The sequence below is a fragment of the Mya arenaria genome, chromosome 17, assembly GCF_026914265.1.
Source record: "Mya arenaria isolate MELC-2E11 chromosome 17, ASM2691426v1".
NCBI classification, from domain to species: domain Eukaryota; kingdom Metazoa; phylum Mollusca; class Bivalvia; order Myida; family Myidae; genus Mya; species Mya arenaria.
Window position 1 is genome coordinate 32,229,843 of NC_069138.1, and position 19,399 is coordinate 32,249,241.

At 33.4% G+C, this 19,399-nt stretch overlaps 2 protein-coding genes across 2 annotated transcripts in view; both read right to left on the reverse strand.

Annotated features, from left to right (window-relative positions):
• Positions 1-1,554: 1,554 nt before the first annotated feature.
• LOC128223387 (uncharacterized) lies at positions 1,555-12,338 on the reverse strand. The gene is made up of 6 exons (XM_052932668.1): positions 12,107-12,338; positions 7,587-7,754; positions 6,581-6,762; positions 6,273-6,429; positions 3,064-3,221; positions 1,555-1,611 (listed from the first exon to the last, which is right to left on the reverse strand). Exons 1-6 carry the CDS (start codon positions 12,336-12,338, stop codon positions 1,555-1,557), a joined length of 954 nt encoding a protein of 317 aa, XP_052788628.1.
• LOC128223388 (uncharacterized) overlaps positions 10,086-19,399 on the reverse strand; it is a 37,423-nt gene continuing 28,109 nt past the window's right edge. The window contains exons 30-39 of the mRNA XM_052932669.1: positions 18,878-18,969; positions 16,616-16,727; positions 15,068-15,150; positions 14,115-14,319; positions 13,807-13,889; positions 12,517-12,693; positions 12,107-12,307; positions 11,667-11,924; positions 10,549-10,638; positions 10,086-10,144 (exon numbers count right to left, since the gene is read on the reverse strand). Of these exons, the coding sequence (XP_052788629.1) occupies positions 12,568-12,693; positions 13,807-13,889; positions 14,115-14,319; positions 15,068-15,150; positions 16,616-16,727; positions 18,878-18,969 (701 nt within the window). The 3' untranslated portion in view covers positions 10,086-10,144; positions 10,549-10,638; positions 11,667-11,924; positions 12,107-12,307; positions 12,517-12,567. The remainder of the gene's footprint in view (positions 10,145-10,548; positions 10,639-11,666; positions 11,925-12,106; positions 12,308-12,516; positions 12,694-13,806; positions 13,890-14,114; positions 14,320-15,067; positions 15,151-16,615; positions 16,728-18,877; positions 18,970-19,399) is intronic.

The following is a 19,399-nucleotide window of genomic DNA, read 5'->3' on the forward strand; positions in this document are numbered from 1 at the left end:
AAATTGAGTTAAACAAGAAAGGTATAATATCGGGACCGAAATATAACTTCTAAATAGTGATAAGTTCTACTTTGTTCAGAAAATAACCATACGTTAAAATTTCAATTTACCAAGGATTCCCTAAACATTCCATTCAAATCCATTTAAACAATTAAAACACTATTAATCAGGGTTCTCCTAAGGACATTTACTTACGTTAAAGGCAGGCATAGTTAATGTTCTATGAATCAATTTTACATTATGACGGAAGTAAGTCGATTTCTAATTCAGCAGAAGGTATTTTAATCGCTGAGTTATACATGATCTGTTTCTTATTGCAGGTATCGGACTTAACTAAAAGTATAACACACGGTATATATTTACTTTCCTCATACCAACAAACTTGAAACGCCATCTTTGACTCACGCTTTCTGCTCATTTTGTTTTATTTATTAATGAAAACAGTAACACTTTCCGACAAAACAGCATATTGTTATCTTTATTGTATGTGTATTGGTGACTTATTGGCAAAATGTCCGAAGGACTATAACAAAATAAACTCAATCCTTGGCGGACTGATTCGAGTGAATCAAAACGGACCTACACATGGCAGATAAACGCGAAACGTCCGATGAGGATCGGCATCAATATTAAAGCTATTTATTCTCCGATTGTTCCCAAACCTGGCTGTATATCTTCGTAAGATCCAATCATCAAAGAGCATATCGTTCAGTTTAAGGTTTGATTGAACGCTAAGTCTAAAACACGAAGGAAGCCACAATTTTACGAAAGAAAATTCTAATTCAATTAAGTTAACAAAGTTATAAAGTTGCTCTTAAACGCAGAAGTGCTTCAATATTTTAAGCAGATCCCAATCTGTACTCATTTTAACACTTAACACGTCATCCAACATCCTATATGGTTCAACTGTTTTTGAAAGCTGACTCACATATACTTGGTCGACTTAAAGCTTTGGTAAAAGTTCAAGAGAAAAGAATCGACTGCAAAATGTAAGAAAGTACAACTAATTGAGTTAGATCAATTACTCAAATCTATAATTCTATTGCTTCAGAATGAGTTCTCTTCGAAGTATTCAATCAACATCTTTATTAAGAAAATCATCTTTAAAAAAAGGGCAAAACATACAATTTTCTAAGACTAGGAAACAAACTACTGCATCCCCTTGTTATAATTTAAATGAATAATTGAAAAAGTCATTATATATATGAACAACAAAGTTCATAAATGTCAGCTATATATATCAGACCTGCATCCTACATCAGTCATAGGCATAGAAAGAAATATCCTAACACTGTGTTGCAAGGAAAAAACTCCAGGATATCTTTCAGGAAAATGGAATACAATTCAACTATAGGCATCGAGCAATGCATCAATTATCTCGAAAACAGAACGAAAGGTCAAATATTGCGTTTATTTTTGTTCATAAAAGGATGATTCAATATTAATCATATTAGGTAGTACCTTCTGGGTAAAGATTTGTACTTCTGCCGTGTATGTAGTCTCTCCTGTTGTATCGAAACACGTATAAATCGTCCATGTCTTCATCATGAATGGTTACATAATCTGGTTTCCATTCGTTGTTTCTTCCAGCGGAAAGAAAATCCTCTTAATCTGAAGATCACAAATGTATGCAAATAATAATATGGTTGATAATGACAGACAGGATAAATATTACTATACGAGTGACATATTTCTATCAATTAACATTACATTTTAGAGTATAATCATGTCTTTCATTATTTATGATATTATTTTCAAACATAATTGATCAAGCTATGTGTTACTTTACCAAGAACTCGTTTTCAAATTCATTTTACCATACTTGGGTTTCTTAAATATTCGCAGTATCGTTTACTGACTTATATAACATTTAATAGATTGTCTGCGGTGACACAGCTTATAATGTTGTGTTTAGGGGACTGTAGATTCTTCCGATAAAGAATGTTTACAAGACAAACTTGTAAATAATGTTAATATTTGAGCATGGGAAGACGATTTTTCCTTCTTACATATATTTGTTTTTCTTGTTTTATTTGAATTTTCAATTTAGTGCCTTCATTGGAATCAATACCGACTAGTTAATAGATTGTCTTAAATGTGGTTTAAGAAACGTATTTTACAAAGACGACCGTGCGGCGCACTTTTCGACTGCTGATAAGACGTTGTCACATAGAGAAACAACATGAAAATGGCAGGCGCTATAATTTATATTCATTATGGCTTTAAATTTTATTTTTCTTACACTTTTTATAGAGCGTAAAACAAGATAGGGTCGATGATGAATAATACTACTTAAGCAACAAAACCTTCTAAACGTATCAACATGAAATTCACACAAATGAGACATATCGGTACTCTTGAATGTCATGGAAACAGGAATTGCGTAGCTATATTAACACACATCTATTATGTCTCCTTATTAACAAATCGTTATTCAAATTTTTCGAAATATATCCGTAGGACCAAACTCGTGCGTTGCATATATTTAACTGTCGTGAGTGTGTTTTTTTTTAATTTAGAAAATTCTAGCTATCGTAGTAGGAATCCAAAATGATGAACGAAACCCTTTTTTTAAATATGCATTCTGTCCTTAAAGTTGATGCTATAGATATACAAAATTCACCGACTTGAACCGAAAAGGTATGAGATGCAAACATATTATATGCGCATATTGATAAATTAATTAGTCTTTGTACAACCTTTCCAATGTTTCCCGTAATCAGCCATTCTTCTGTAATTCTTCCACGTTCAAGTGTTTGATTCATTTTTGTCCAATCTATTGTATCTTTGGTTCCATAAATCTTAAGATGAACATATTGTTGTGCCCCGTTATGTGTTCTATAATCGGCGGTTTTCACCCGAATTCTAAACGATGGCGCTGAAATAATAACAATAGATGTTCAAATTCCTTATGCGGAAACGACATAATTTCCAAACAATTTTTGGTTTCCAAGTTTGCACACTGCATTTATAATTGTTTCCAGTAATTTAAACACGAAAACCATATTCAAGTGGTTTAATGATAGAGGTAAAGTAAAATAATATATGATGATTACGTCTCACGCAAACAACATCAGCCGTCCACCCCCTTTCTGTGCATGTGGTGAGTGATGGTTGAGGTTCGTATCCTTGCGCACAGTTTGATGGTTTGAGGCGCTGGTCATCTCCAACGAGGTAAATAGGGTAAACATGTCTCAATTCATCAGACGGATAGCAAGAGGCTGAAAAATATAACACAAAAAAAGCATTGTATTAGTTCTAAACATAATATATACTATATCTCATACAAAATGACCCATATTGATCACTAGGTACTCGATATGGCAAATTGGACAATTTACTATAACTTTCGAGGAGGTTTAAGATATATTTCTGATTTACCGTGAACACGTGCTAATTAAAAATATATTAATCAAAATCATAAGACGCATGATTCTATTGCATGCTATGATCTATGCACGTGAAGTCAATAAAATACATTTATTGAGGAATCCCCGTATATGGACTATACTGGAAATGTGTGTGCAATATGCGGACTATACTGGAAATGTGTGTGCAATATTCGGACTATACTGGAAATGTGTTTGCAATGCTTGGGATATACTTGATGCACGCATGATTCTATTGCATGCTATGATCTATGCACGTGCAGTCAATAAAATACATATATTAGGGAATCCCCGTCAAAAAGTAAGTAATTATTTATTTACCATATTTCGTTTAATTACAGATCTTACTAGTTGAATATTTTTCAAATATTTGAAACAAAATCCTGCACTTGGACCCTTTTCTCGGTATGCAATTTTAAGCTAATACCTCCAATGCAAACCAGTATATTTTCATCAATGTGAATCTGCATCTTATATCTTCATGTTTTCTTAGGAAACAGTTTTCTAGAATGATATCTAAAATCTTGTACAACTTTAGCTCACAGAAAGAAAATACTGGAACTGGAAATGTGTGCGCAATGTATGGACTATACTGGAAATGTGTGTGCAATGTGTGGACTATACTGAATATGTGTGGGTAGTGCGCGGACTATACTGGAAATGGCTGTGCCATGTGTGGGCTATACTGGAAATGTGTGTACAATGTGTGGGCTATACTGGAAATGTGTGTACAATGCTTTGGCTATACTGGAAATGTGTGATCAATGTGTGGGCTATACTGGAAATGTGTGTGCAATGTCGGACTATGCTGGACTGGAAATGGGTCTGCAATGTGTGGTCTATACTAAATTGTGTGGACTATACTGAAACTGTGTATGAAATGCTTAGGATATACTTGAAAAGTGTGTGCAATACGTGGGCTGTACTGGAAATGTGTGTGCAATGCGTGGGCTATTTTGAAACGGTGTTTGCAATGTGTGGACTATATTGGAAATGTGTGTTCAATGAATGGGCTATACTGGAAATGTGAGTGCAGTGTGTGGGCTATACTGATCATGTGTGTGCACTGGGTGGACTATAATGGAAATGTGTGTGCAATGTATGGGCTATACTTAATATGTGTGTGCAATGTGTGGGCTATATTGGAAATGTGTGTGCAATGGCGAACTATACTGGAAATGCATCTGCAATGTGTGGTCTGTACTGAATTGTGTGTACTATACTGAAACTGTGTGTGCAATGCTTGGGATATACTTGAAATGTGTGTGCAATGCGTGGGCTATACTGGAAATGTGGGTGCAATGCGTGGGCTATTCTGAAACTGTGTATGCAGTATATGGACTATACTGGAAATGTGTGTGCAATGTGTGGGCTATACTGAAAATTTGTATGATATATTTGGACTATACTGGAAATGTGTGTGCAATACTTGGGATATACTTGAAATGAGTCTGTCATGTGTGGACTATACTGCAAATGTGTGTGCAATATTGGGACTATACTGGAAATGTGTGTGCAATGTGTAGACAATACTGAAATTTTGTGTGCAATGTGTGGACAATACTGGAAATGTGTGTGTGTAATGTGTCGACTATACTGTGGACTATTCTGAAAAAGTGTGTGCAATATGTGTACTTTACTGAAAATGTGTGTGTAATGCGTTAACTATACTGAAAATATGTGTGCAATGCATGGGCTATACTGACAATGAGTTGGCTGCACTGTTTGTCCAATTGGTGGAATATGCTTAAGGACCTTTTTCTGACCATGACTTAAAGGTGCAAATTTTCTCTAAGGGCCATTGTTAAAATTCACATATCCGGTGCCAATATTCACATATCATTTAAACGCCTTCACATCCTTACATTTACGATTTGCAACGCATTTTTGTTCTGTACAGCGTGGTCTAACGGACACGGATCTCTTGTGTACACAACACGAGGTAGGGCATTAGGAAGTGCTGTGATGTAACTGACCTTTTCATTTCAATGGTTTGTGATAAGTGCAGCCAGACAACTGATTTGTTTTTACTTACTTTTTCGATGCACTGACTTTATCAATTATTGGTATGCGAGTTGTTAGACTTGTGATAAACTATGTAATTTACCGCAATTGTGAGATGGTTTCCTGAAAATGATAGAAGTTACAAAAACACATAGAAATGCTTAAGTCTAAAAAGTAATAGGTGAATAAAGATATGTTTTTAAAATTGACCTTTCCCATTGCTCAGATACATGAAGTGAGAATATGTCTCAAAGTTTAAAAAAACTACAGCATAATCTGTAACCAGTTGTATAAAACTGGTAATTTACGTGGCTAGGACAAAACGTTTACTGGTCAATAGTTATCCTTTATTAGCCTTTAACCAATCAATGTGTTTTAACCTCGCACACTTATCTATCTCTATCTCTGTTAAATGTCAACTCCTCTTCCGAGTGTTACTGACATGAACGGTGCGCGCCGGCATGTTAGTAAAAAAAAACACATTAGAAAAGTGAGAACTGGGGTATAAAAGAAAACACAATTTAGGTAACATGATAAAAAGTGATTGGTGAACTGGTAAAAAAGATAAAAAAAAATGCTCGCTTATCTAATGCTTAATGGTTGCCACAGCCACCTTGAATATCTCAGGGGTGGGGATAGTGACAATATGATTTGGCAAACTGTTCCTAAGTACAACCGAGTGAGGATAGAATGAAAATTTGTGATATTCAGTTTTTACTTGAATTTGTCTGAAACATAGTGGGTGCATTAGTCTGGTAATCTTATTGTCAAGGGATCACATACGGACCACTTCTATACACAAGTCGTATACACATGGGTGCAGCATGTTATAAATTAAATCCATACAACAATAAATATTCAGTCATAAAGGAGGCTTACCAGCTGGATTAAGAAAGATGCTTGTATCGTCGATTTCCGCACCGTGTACAAATTTGTAATACTCTCTTCTAGATACATCTTCTATTAGTACGGAAGCCGGTGTCCAACCATCTCTTGTAAGTGATCTGGCTTTTACACCAAGTTGAATTTTGATGATCTGAAACGTTAAAAGTTATTTAACTAACATATCTGTATCCCTCTTCAGATTTCGTAAGAACTACATCAACACTATTTTTCAGTGAATGAAAACAATAAAGACAATCAGCATAAATTCGATAAGAAATTAACTTTTTTCAAAGAAGAAATACCTTTCCGACGTCAACAAAATAGCCATACGTAAGATCCTCATCACCAGCCTCAAACTCTCCATGTAAGATGATTTTACCGCTGTTCACTTCAAAACCATACATGTATAAGTACACCTCCCCGTCTGTGCCCTCACCTGTGGTCCAATAGTCAGCTGTTTTTACGCGTATACGATAGTTTGTACCTACAATCGAGAATGTCATAAGCTTTCTTTAATAGCTGAAATCACATAATCGAAAACATCAATTAATAATCATTGAATGAAATAATGAATGAATGAATGAATGAATGAATGAATGAATGAATGAATGAATGAATGAATGAATGAATGAATGAATGAATGAATGAATGAATGAATGAATGAATGAATGAATGAATGAATTATTTTTTTAATTAAACAATTAATAAATGAATTAATGAATGAACGAATGAATGAATGAAAGAATGAATGAACGAATGGATGAATGAATGAATGATTGAATGATTGAATGAATGAATGAATGAATGAATGAATGAATGAATGAATGAATGAATTAATTAATTAATTAATTAATTAATTAATTAATTAATTAATTAATTAATTAATTAATTAACAAACTAATTAATTAATTCATTCCTTCATTCATTCATTCATTCATTCATTCATTCATTCATTCATTCATTCATTCATTCATTCATTCATTCATTCATTCATTCATAATTAAATAATTAAATTATTTCATTCATACCTTCATTCATTAATTAAATAATTAAATTAAATTAATATTAAATAATTAATTAATTAATCCATTCATTCATTCATTCATTCATTTAATGAATAATTTATTCATTCATTTTTTTATTTATTTATTTATTTATTATGTTTTAAATGGTGGGGGTCGATGATTTTAATATATTTCTGTGAAACATGTTGCCGACTTTATTTTTCACTCATACGAACGTTTCATAAGATATAGTTTTGTTAAAAGTTACATAAGAAATTACACACAACTTTCAAAAACGAGATACCTCTCAAACAGCTGACTTGCTCTGACCAGCGGCCACTTTTACAAGTAATCTGTCCTTTAAAACTGGGTATATTTCCATTGGAGCAGCTTTCATCAGTAACATTGTATGTATCTCCATTTCGGTAAAACGCATAAATTTGTTTATCAATCGGAGCTTGACATCTCTCCTCTGGAAAGAAACACTTACAATTTAAAAATAGAAATGGGTTGTGAAACAAGACAGTAACTGTAACAATTTATTTATATACGATTTGTACACTTCTGTCTAAACTGTACGATTTGCTCCTTTATGTGTCAAATGTCAACGTACAATCATACACTGCATTAAGTTGTATGAAAGAATGGCAAGAAGAAACACTAAATAATAAAATCAAACGCACGAATGGCAATACACTGCGTACATTGTTCACATTCAAATAAATCATAGACCACAACAGTTTTAAGCTACAATCATAGAACGTTTAATGAAGAAAGACACCGATATGGTCAACTTATTATTTTAATGCAAATGGTATATTAAGGGCGCATAATATAACTTTTGAATTAATAGCTACGTGGCCACAGATGAAAAAAATGTCAAAATAGCGTTAATATTGTTTTATCTGATCCTAAATCATATGTTTTTGATTTAATCATTAAAGAAAAAAAGAAGTTAAATGTGACAATGCAAATAAAAAAATACAAAAAATCGGCATCAACCTATATTAAGCGCCTTTCATAACCATCTCGTGTTTTTCTATATTACACATATGTAGTATTACCATTACAATCCGCTTGCTTGTTAACAACTTTAATCTGAAACAATTGCTGAATTGGTAATACTCCAGCATGGCATACGTTAACTTTCATTCTGTCTTAGTTATAAAGATTTATTTGAATAAAATATTTCTTTTCCATTAAAATCATACGAGGGGATCGGTATGTTGACTCTTGATAACATGTGAAACATTCTTAAAACGTTCGCCACTTTTTTCATTTAAACAAGAATTGTCGTAAAGAACATATAGCAAATGTATGACATAATTTAACCGATCGTGACGTCACAATTTAGATGAAAGCAAAATCGCTAAAAGTAAAGTGTTTATATTTTGATTCTTACTGGACATTATGTTGGTTTTCATTTTAGTTAGAAAAATAACGATAAAATACATATTTTGTTTTAAATGCTTCCGAGTACTAAATTTCTGGAATGTATAGAGAGCAGGAACGGCTATTCAGTTTATTTCACGGAAATATCGACTACCAATGTTAAAATAACATTTAAACGTATAAGCATCATTAAGTTTGTGACTTGTGAAACGTTTGACTCAAAAGGGTACGTACTGCTTGGGGCTGGTCTAACGATCAATGTTTAAAGTACGGAAGAACAAAAGTGTTTCCAACTTGGCATTTTACCGTCATAAGAACGTTATGTTGTGTCTGTGGACATTCAACGTTCTTGCTACTGGAACAACTCCTACTTCCGCTTATAACATCCATACTGCATACACCCATTTGTTTTACATTATCTTGATTTATATGTTAACGTAAAAATAGCATTAATCAAATAACGGCTTCCAATGCGATGAATCTAGTGAAATGAATACATGTATATTCCCCGGAGATGATACTTGACAATTATGGATGTCCTGATTAATAGTCCATAACATAATCGCATTGTGAAATAGTTCGTTTCAAAAGATTTTATTGTATAAACTTAAGAATAAGTATGATTCATGTAAGGGTGTTGTATTTTTTTATAAAAATAATAAAAATCCACGCAAAACTGTTGTCCATAAGATGATAGAACGATTTTTTTATCTGTTTAAAATAAATTTCGTATTGAAGGACCGCTCATGAAATTCAAAATGAGCTAATTGTTACATTCAAGTTATAGAACTGAGCTTTTGAAACTATGTAGACTTGTTAAAGATTCTTAAAATCAGGTCTTTTATAATTAATGGAAACACTTAATAAAGTAAAATTTGATCATCGTCTGATTTAGATAGATTATGACAATTACAAGAGAGTTACCCAATTCGTTGTAACATATTAAGTCTAGTTTTGTTTTGTACATATACTCCTTTGTGCTAAATTGTTTGTTACGATGCACACACGTTGACATTGATCATTAAAACAATTGTGTTGTTGACAATGTACATAGTACAAGTCGAAAATCACTGTCCGTCAAAACCAAATCCTCTTTAGGGAATTAGTTTCAGGTTCATGCTTCTGTTATGCCCCATATTTTGTTGCATATAAGTATAAAACAATAATGAAATAGTATTACTTACAAATATTGCAATTATGTGCGCATATAGAAGTATTGATAAAAACCCACAAACATAAACATTGCTTTGTTTCAAATTTATCCTTTTTATTTATGTTTAAACTTCAGATAAGTTTAGAAAGTTTTTTTCAGTGACTTAATATTTTAAGAATTCTCTTTAGTATTAAGACAGACCATCAAGAAAGTTGACTTGCCCGTTTGGCAACTATTGCCAGAGAATCCTTCAGGACAGCTACACCTATTTGGGGAGGTACATGTCCCACCGTTTTGACATCCACCGGGACAAAGAGCTGGAATATATATCTTAAGTTATAATTTCTAGCTAACGAGGCACGATACCTCGTAAAATGCAAACGTCACTTTTTCATCCATAGGTTCAACTTCGCTGACAATTCTTAATTCAATTATAAGAATTGTTTTAATTTTGTTTTTCAATTCTATCTCTTGATAAACATTTTGTTTTTGTTTTTACCATGGATACCTTAACACAACTTATTTTCGCAGATGACGTTAAATATTATTAAAAAAAATACAAACTAAAAACAGTAAATATATATGGGAAACATACGAAATAAATTGAAAATCCAAACATGTTCATTAGTAATGGTGAAAATGTTCTCATACACGAATACGAATATACATGCAATAACCTGATAAAAGACGTTATACAAAGGCCTATCTATGTGTTACTTACGTGTTTCACACTGCTCTCCAGTAGAGTGTGGTGGACATTCACAATGCTTATCTCGAATACATGTTCCTCCGTTCTGACACTCACACTTTGCTTGAAACAGAGAGGTGATAGTTTTAACGAGCCGCTTTTTAAACTCTTATTGTTTAATTTATCGATGTGGTTTATCCTTTTAATCTTTCGAGAAACATTTTATTACTATTTCTTTATCACGTCTTATTTGACTGAAGATTGTGTCTGTCATGCTTCGCAAATGAAACAAAAATCAGAGGAACAATATAAACATTTGTTCAAGCATACTGACCAATGCTGGAAATTGATCTTAGACCCCTATGATGAGTCACAGCTAAAAATCGCGCCAGTTTTAACTATTGTAATATGTATTTTTTATGTTGCAATTACACAAAATCAACAACCATTTTTGGATCAAAATATAATAACAAACTCCTTAAAAATTAGATACACACATGCGATTTTAGATAAAATGACCAACAACTGTGTTTTAACATCATTTTTTGTGACATTTAAAATTTAGCAGACATGCAAGAAAAGGTTTCAATCACGTGTTTCAGGAACGGGAGAAAATACCCCGAACTCAGGCATGTGCATCCGCGCATGCACTAAACCTTTGCTTGAATTGGAGGTCTTTTATCAAATATCCACTTGGGCAAGCAACGTTACCGACTTTCACACGTCCCCTCGAATCCGCGCAAAAAATACACGGGCTATACATATATGATGCTTTAAGCACGTTTCTAAAGAAGTAAGCTCCATGTGATCACGTAATAACCAATAGAATACGCCAAATCGACAGACGGCTTTTTTCCTTTGGTGTGTGTAGACGATTGACAGACTATGAATGTTGCACCACATTCGAAACTCAATCCGGAGTAAATTTAATTATCAAGCAATGCTATAAAGCCTTGAAATACTAATTTGCATACAGTAAAAAATATAGTTGGAAAAATACCACCAAAATCAAAGAAAACCATAACTTAATATGCTTTAAATGATTGTCCAAGCATTTCCGATGTGCTTAACCCCGTCGATAGTTTAAGATGAAGGACTATGTTTCTAAGAAAACTTATTTTAATAAAATAGTGCAATTATGTGGTTTATACCTGGTCGACATTTGGGAAACGTTCCATTGTTGCCTAACGACCATGAATCACCTCTTCTGTTAGCTTCTAACCATTTTCCCCGGTCACATCTAAACCTCCGATTTCTTGGCTCGTATTTTATGTTGTTCGCTCCAATTTCACAGTTAAAGTCCACGAATTTTCCATGAGCAATCGCTTCCATTGATGAAGCAGTGACAAACCTTCCTCTGTATTTAAGAGTCATCCCTTGCTTAATATAACTGTCTAATGTACAGTTAACTGGAAAATAAATGCAAATTTGCTTAACAATTCACGCAAAAGGTTCTTTATATTACTTTTCAATCAAACAACCAACATGATGACATTCAATTTCCGCAATATTTTATTGCAATGCGCAACTATAGCATTTTTACTTACACGTTAAAATGTGAAATGAGCCAATGAATATGTATATAGTATACCTGCATTGCACTTGGCTTTCCTTCCATTGCACACCAAGGCAGGGATGTCTCTGTGACATGAACAACTGTATCTCTCGTACAAGAGACTGTGAGCATTGACGTAACCCTCGTTGCACTCAACTGATTGGCCGTTATCTGTGACAATGCCATTTTGTACAGTCGTGCATCCCTCCTTTGTAACGGCAGTATCGGAAGTGTCCACTGTTAAAAGAGATAATCCTTTAAAACACATCGCTTGAAAATATTCAATTTAAATGCACTTATTATAACATACATTGAACTATATTGCCAACGATGATCATGTCTATGAAAAATAAAATGACGCCGGCTTTATCTTTCCTTTTTAAAAACATGCTGAATGTATTTCCAAATCGGTATAACTCCTTAAAGCCTATAACGTTTTCACTTACCATCGTCACAAACCAGGGTATAATCTGAGAGCACACCATCTGTACAATTAACTATCTTATGAATAAGTCTTGTTGGCGGACTAATATATTCTCCATCATCGTCATCGTAATTAAGGTAGTAACCTTCGTAGTAATCCTTACATTCCTCTCCGCTCTAGACTGTTTGCCATTAGGTATCTACAACAATAGAAAATACAATTATTACTACATTACTACACACGATGATTTGTTTCACATCATTAATATATTATTAAATATATTTTGCATTTTGGCTAAGAATGTTATATCATTTAATGCAAAATAAGTGTTATGTTATGTTATGATATGATATGATACATCGTCCAAAAAGACCAACTATACTGCGCTATGGGCATGTAGGCAGTTTAGTGTGTCGGTATTTGATTGGTCGTATACACGTCTAGGGCTGCCCCCCCCCCCCTCAGAATGATTTATTTTACCGAACGTCCCAAGGCGGCAACACCATCATTTAGTGGTATTAACGAAATTTTGCATTTTGTCACTGAGGTTTGTTGGACTTTGTTTCTTTTGCCTTTGAACAAGTTCATAATCGTTGATTGATGCCTGGTCCCAATATCACAAATCTTGGCGCACGTGAGTTTGGTTAAGGGTCACCAAGCCGGCCAAGTGTTGTATAATGTTGTAGTAACTTGTGTGGCAATCATTGCAATATAAATAAGTTTGAACTTATATCGCAAATAAAATCTTATTTTCAACTCATTTTTTACGAAAGATCAGATCATAGCATGGTTATATGTAAACCTTTGTCATTGTCTTAAAGACCAGTTATTCTTATGCAAGAAATATACTTGAGCAATTGTTAAAAACAATAAATTGTACTTTTGGCTGTAAACTTTTTTTTCAGAATCACGACCAATGTTTTAATTCATCACTTTCTATGAGTGAATGTACATTTAAAACGTGTAAAACGATAAACGAGATTATGATTGAACTGAAGTATTTTCTATATATTGGAGCATCGACCTCCCCTTTAGTCTCCATGATTATATTATTGCTATCACGTGGTGGCCATTGTGCCTAACTGTTATAATCATAACTTTCTATATCTAGAAACCATTATATTCGAATTAATAACCCTTAAGTTTATTGCTGTTGAATCAGTAAATGGACCTTTATGTAGATCATAGAAATACTCTTTTAAACTATGATCAAAGTCTTAATATTCCAGAACATCCCTAGTCACACGACGAAACTAACTTAACTACATGGCACGCTCGATTATGAGTTTAACTCGTTAAGCAATCCCCTTACCTTCGTCCCCTCTTTTAATTTCTCGCCGGAAAGTGTCACAAAGTGTACATCGGTGGTCTCAGGTATGGTGCAGTTAAGCACGCCTAGATGAAACACATTTTATATTCAACCAAAACGTTTTTGTAGACAGTTTGAAGGTGATTGATAGAATAAAGCACACGGATATGGATAACCGAAACATGTATCATGGCGTGTGTATGATCTTAGTTATATGCGTGACATGCTTGTATCAAATAAAGAATTAGAATGACGTAAATGTATTAACTTGGATATTTTGCATTCCGATTTATTGAATTTTTACAGCTTACTTGGTTTCTTCTTAGGATCCATGTTTTCTTGTTGATCTTTACTGTCTTGTGATAGTTCACATTTTTTGTTTCCTATCGTACCGTTTTTGCATGTCAGATTGAAGTGTGCGTCATTGCTATCATCATCAAGGTAGTCAAGATATAAATAATAGTCATCAACCTCACTGTTTTGGACACTGTATCCTTCATGGCAAGTAACCGTGATCTGAAATGATAATCAGACATTTCAGGTGTCCAACACGCAAATATGTAAATTATGGATGCCAGGTGACCCCATGTTAGTATTGTATCATTTGAAAGGGTTATGTGTGCATAAAAAGAACGTGTTAATAACATAATTTAACGAAAAAAGTTAAACAACTATTTCTGTTTGTTCTTTGCTTGAAAAATATGTCGTTCACGTCCGATTTCATTTTGAGCAAAAGAACAAGTATGAAAACTGAAATAACTTTATGAATTATGTCATTTATTTTACCAGTACACTCAAGCAGTAATCAGAAATAATACCTTTCAAATGCTACTTTAACTGTATGTGGACATCAGACATCTGCATTTAAAAATATGGTTAATGGAGCTATTAGAGAGAGAGCCTATATGTGGGCCAGATACCTTATTCAATAATTGCCACCATAATTTTTACGTATTATAAATGCAACTGGCTTTTATATTTGATATGGAAAATGGAACATATTTGTGTAAATAATAATGGTTTTGTACAGTAATAACTACTACTACTACTACTACTGCTACTACTACTACTACTACTAATAATAATATATCAATTAAAACTACATGGACCAGACAAGAAAGGCTTAACAATCTACTAACCTAACAGTGTTTACCCTACATTGTAAGCTAATCAGGGGCGCTAGAGTTATTCACACAGAATTACTTAATAAACTCTATTTTATACGCACAAAGCAGTACAAAAGTATTAAGTTATTTTCACTTACGTTTTCTCCGTGCTTCAGCTTATCTGTATGTTTGCCATTTGTTCGTGTGATGTTCGCATTTGGTATATCTGGGATGGCACATCCTAAAAAGAGTACAACAACGCAATTAGTACTTGAAAACATAAATGGAATTATTATAACACCACATAATTAATCATTGTACGTCAAATGTCAAAATGATAGTAAATACAGGTCTTTTTAACAAAGAAGAGTTTTTGCACCAACATTTCATCATCTCCACATGATAAATAATATCATCACATGGTTATACTTTGTGTATGGTTGAAAATAACCATCGCGTATTTTTGTCTGTAATTTATATGGATACTTCTGCCAAAATGTCAAATGTATAAAGTATACAAAAAAAGAAGTTATTAAATTGGCGATATTTTGTAAGTTCCTATCTAATGTCAAATAGTCATTCTCCTTTAAAACAATACGACTTATTTGTCTTAGTATTTCCTATTATAGGAAACTGTATGTAACATATGTCTACATTGTTTATATATATATGTTTAATTAATTATTTGTTAAAGTGTTATTGTTCTGATCACATGGTTGTAATAACCCATGATCTAAATAAAGCTTGTTACGTTATCACTCCGCATGATTGTAAACAATTCAAGTTGAGACAATACTGGCTTATTCGGTAATATTACAGCAAGTGATACGATAATTTCATGTGTTATATATCATAAACAAATATTTGAATAAATCAGTATTTTTCATTCAAATCATAAGAGGAAAACGTGATTTTGTTTCTCTTGATTTTATGAAAACAAGCTTTAAAACCATCTACACCTTCTGTATATAAGCAGCTAACTGACATCATGAACATATTACATAATTAATAACGAGGGCGTCATCTAACTGGGTGTAACGTCATCATTTAAAAGACAGGAACAAATAAACGTTTTGTGTTTATCTTGTGATTCTGACTAGAGACCATCTCAGTATTCTTTCTACTTATAAACGAAATTAAAATAATCGGTTTTAAATTCTTCGGGTACTTTCTGCAAAACATCTAGTGCGAGAAATGGCATTGCTTTGTCAGCTTTTCTTCAGCGCATGTGCAACCGGTAGGTAATTTTCTTATGTTTTATCGGAATTTTTTATGTACAATTAATAATCATATGACACACATGTTCATTCAACTTGTCCAGGAAATGTGTTGGAGCATACCTAAATTGTTATAAACCATATGCCCGTATTTGAAAAGTCTTTCTTATGTTTTATGCAATATGCATTTTACGAGTTCAGAGCGAAGGGGTGTATTGTAACCCTCCCGTACGAAATAGTTATTATACAGGAGCCATCTTTCAAGCATTTTAATTATTTTAAACGCCAATGTTTAGTGAGAAAACGGCTGATTTTAACCAGAAAAACGTAACAAGTTTATACACCCTCTTAGCCTCTGAATGGTTTTCCTTATGCTTCGATATTTAAACAAATGCAATTTCTGGGAAACCAACAGTTATTTGTACCATTGGGCGTATTCGAATATGCCTAGATACGTTGCTGACTATGAATCACGTGCACATTCAGTACCTTGTACACAGACTGGGAATGGTTCTCTTGATTTCCAGTCACCATTCCTGCATGTTCTGACGTCGTCCGAGGACACTATTAAACTAGTACCGTTTTCACATTCGACATGGACCTGTGTTATAACAAAATAAATAAAAAACAGTTAGTAGGGTGTTAAAGCTGCTCACTCACAGATTGACAGTTTTGGCCATTATTTTTTTTGTCTCAGAAACAGCTTTTTTGCATCAATGTCTTCACTCTAGACATAAACCTCACTATAGTTTCAATTGTCTTGAAAACTGTCGAAAATATCATTTCTCTAAAACCGTTATTAACCTTCTTTACCATAGAACATTAATTTGGAACATAAATATGGAAACAATCTGCGATCTGCTCATTTATAAGCAGTTTTATATCACTTTTTTCCTAGCATTTTCACTGATTTGGCTCATCACAAGACAGAAAATAGAACAAATGGCAATTCTGTCAAATTGTGAGTGCAGTTGTGAAAATACATATTATTTTCGTTACATCTTGTTTCTAGTAAAGTGTGTACATTTTACTATTATCGTAATAAACTTAAATTAACACGGTACCTTGTTATTGGACCGATTTGTATGCAAGTGGCAGGATAAATTATGATAGGACGCTTTTCTGGTGACCTGTATCACGTCGAGTTCGGTGTGTAAACACGTATCCGCCTCGACCTGCGGTCTCGACGAAAACATGTTTACCCACCGAACAAGACGAGATGCAGGTCACCAGAAAATCGTTTTATCGTTATATTTCATTTTTTATATACCTGCCTATAAAATTATTTTCGGTTTCAATTTGATTTAAATTTACCGCCATCTGTATAATGCGCGTATGAATTCTTATGTGTTACGTAGTTTTTTGTAATGAATTCTAAGGAATTTTTCCTTCTTCTTTGTATTGGCGAGCTGCCCATATTTATGATTTATAAACATGGATTATGCAACATTTTATGAACTTCGAAATGGCAAACAACTAGTCCACTGAACTTAAGTAGCTGTCTAGATAGTTTGGAAGTTTAACGCTGCTTCGTGCTTATTCGCGTGGTTCTTTGAAGAACATGAGAACCATGTTCCTGAATATTTACATGCAGCTGGAGAGTTAGTTAAGTTAAATAATTGTATGTAATTAAAAGTTGACAGGTTTTATCAGGGGTTTTTTGGTGACGCTATTTTGAGCAACGCGAAAGTAGTTCCGAGGTTTCACACGGTACTTGCATGATACGGTATCAGAAAACGACAGTATCATAATACAGATTCTCAATACGGCGTGCTGTATTTTCACTGTTGGATATGGAATAGGAATTTGATAGGCATAAAATAAATGAAAAATAATGCATGGGTTATATCACTCCTGCGCCGTATGTTATGTTATAAACTGCATTATTATAATATACAACCAATTATACAACCCACAAACATCGTGGTAATGAGCTATTTAAGTCGATAATTACAATGACTTTTCCAGACCAATGAGAATATATGCTTTCTCTCAGAACTGAACATGTTGACTTTTGGTTTGTAAATGTTTTATATATCCACCCTACATCCATCTATTCAGCGAATACGTTTATTTGTGGTTCAAAAAGCTATAATGGAGCTATCAGAGGACTAGCCTATTAATGGTTAAGATACCTTAGTGGAGCTATGGAGAACTAGGTTATTTGTGGTTCATATACCGTAAAGGAGCTATGGAGAACTAGGTTATTTGTGGTTATAGATACCTTAATGGGGATATCGAATAACTAGCTTTTTTGTGGTTTAGATACCTGAGTGAAGTTTTCAGAGAACAAGCTTATTTTTGGTTCAGATACCTGAATGGAGCTATTAGAGAACTAGCTTATTGTGGTTCAGATAACTAAATGTTTCTATCAGAGAACTAGCTCATCGAAGGTTCAGATACCTGTATGAAGATATCATCCATCGATCTATATATCTATCGATCTGTTACGTTAAAGCCTTGTTCGCAAATATGTTAACAATAATTAATATTATCTTGACTAAACTTATATTTACTGACCCCCCCCCCAAAAAAAAAAACAACAACAACAACAACAACAAAAAACACACACACGCACACGCACACGCACAAGCACGCAGACACACACACACACACACACACACACACACACACACACACGCACACACACACACACACACACACACACATACACACACACACACACACACACAAAAACGGATGTTATTCCATCATGCATTATATAATATATTCAGCATTTCTACAACATACCTTGCTTTCATGTAATATTGTGGCTCCGATATGCTTTTCTCCGTTGACATAATATAAGGCATATGGATCACGTGGAAGCGAACAGTTCAACGCTGAAACGGAAATTGTTCAGCCAATAAAGACGATTCGTATTATTATATTGAAGAAATATCAGTGAATTTTTTTTTTCTTTTCGTCTGCTATGATTACTATGGTCGTGTATTATTTATCTATGTGCCATCAATGTACATATTATCAAGAATTACGTACATGGTCAATAACTAAGCCATTCGTTCCATAAAGAGGGTTATTATGCTTTTCAAAATAATTAAAGAACCACGTTTTAATGGTTATATCTTGTCTGAAAACATAGATTATCATATTATTATAAACACTTATTGTTTATATTGTTATAATTTTAAAATAAACAACACGTAATAAATTCTCGCGAATGTCGTTAACTTTGTTTGGCGAAATCAGTGAACGACAAATATATTATATTGATATCATTACTATAAACTCAAATTATTCTGGGCTCATCAA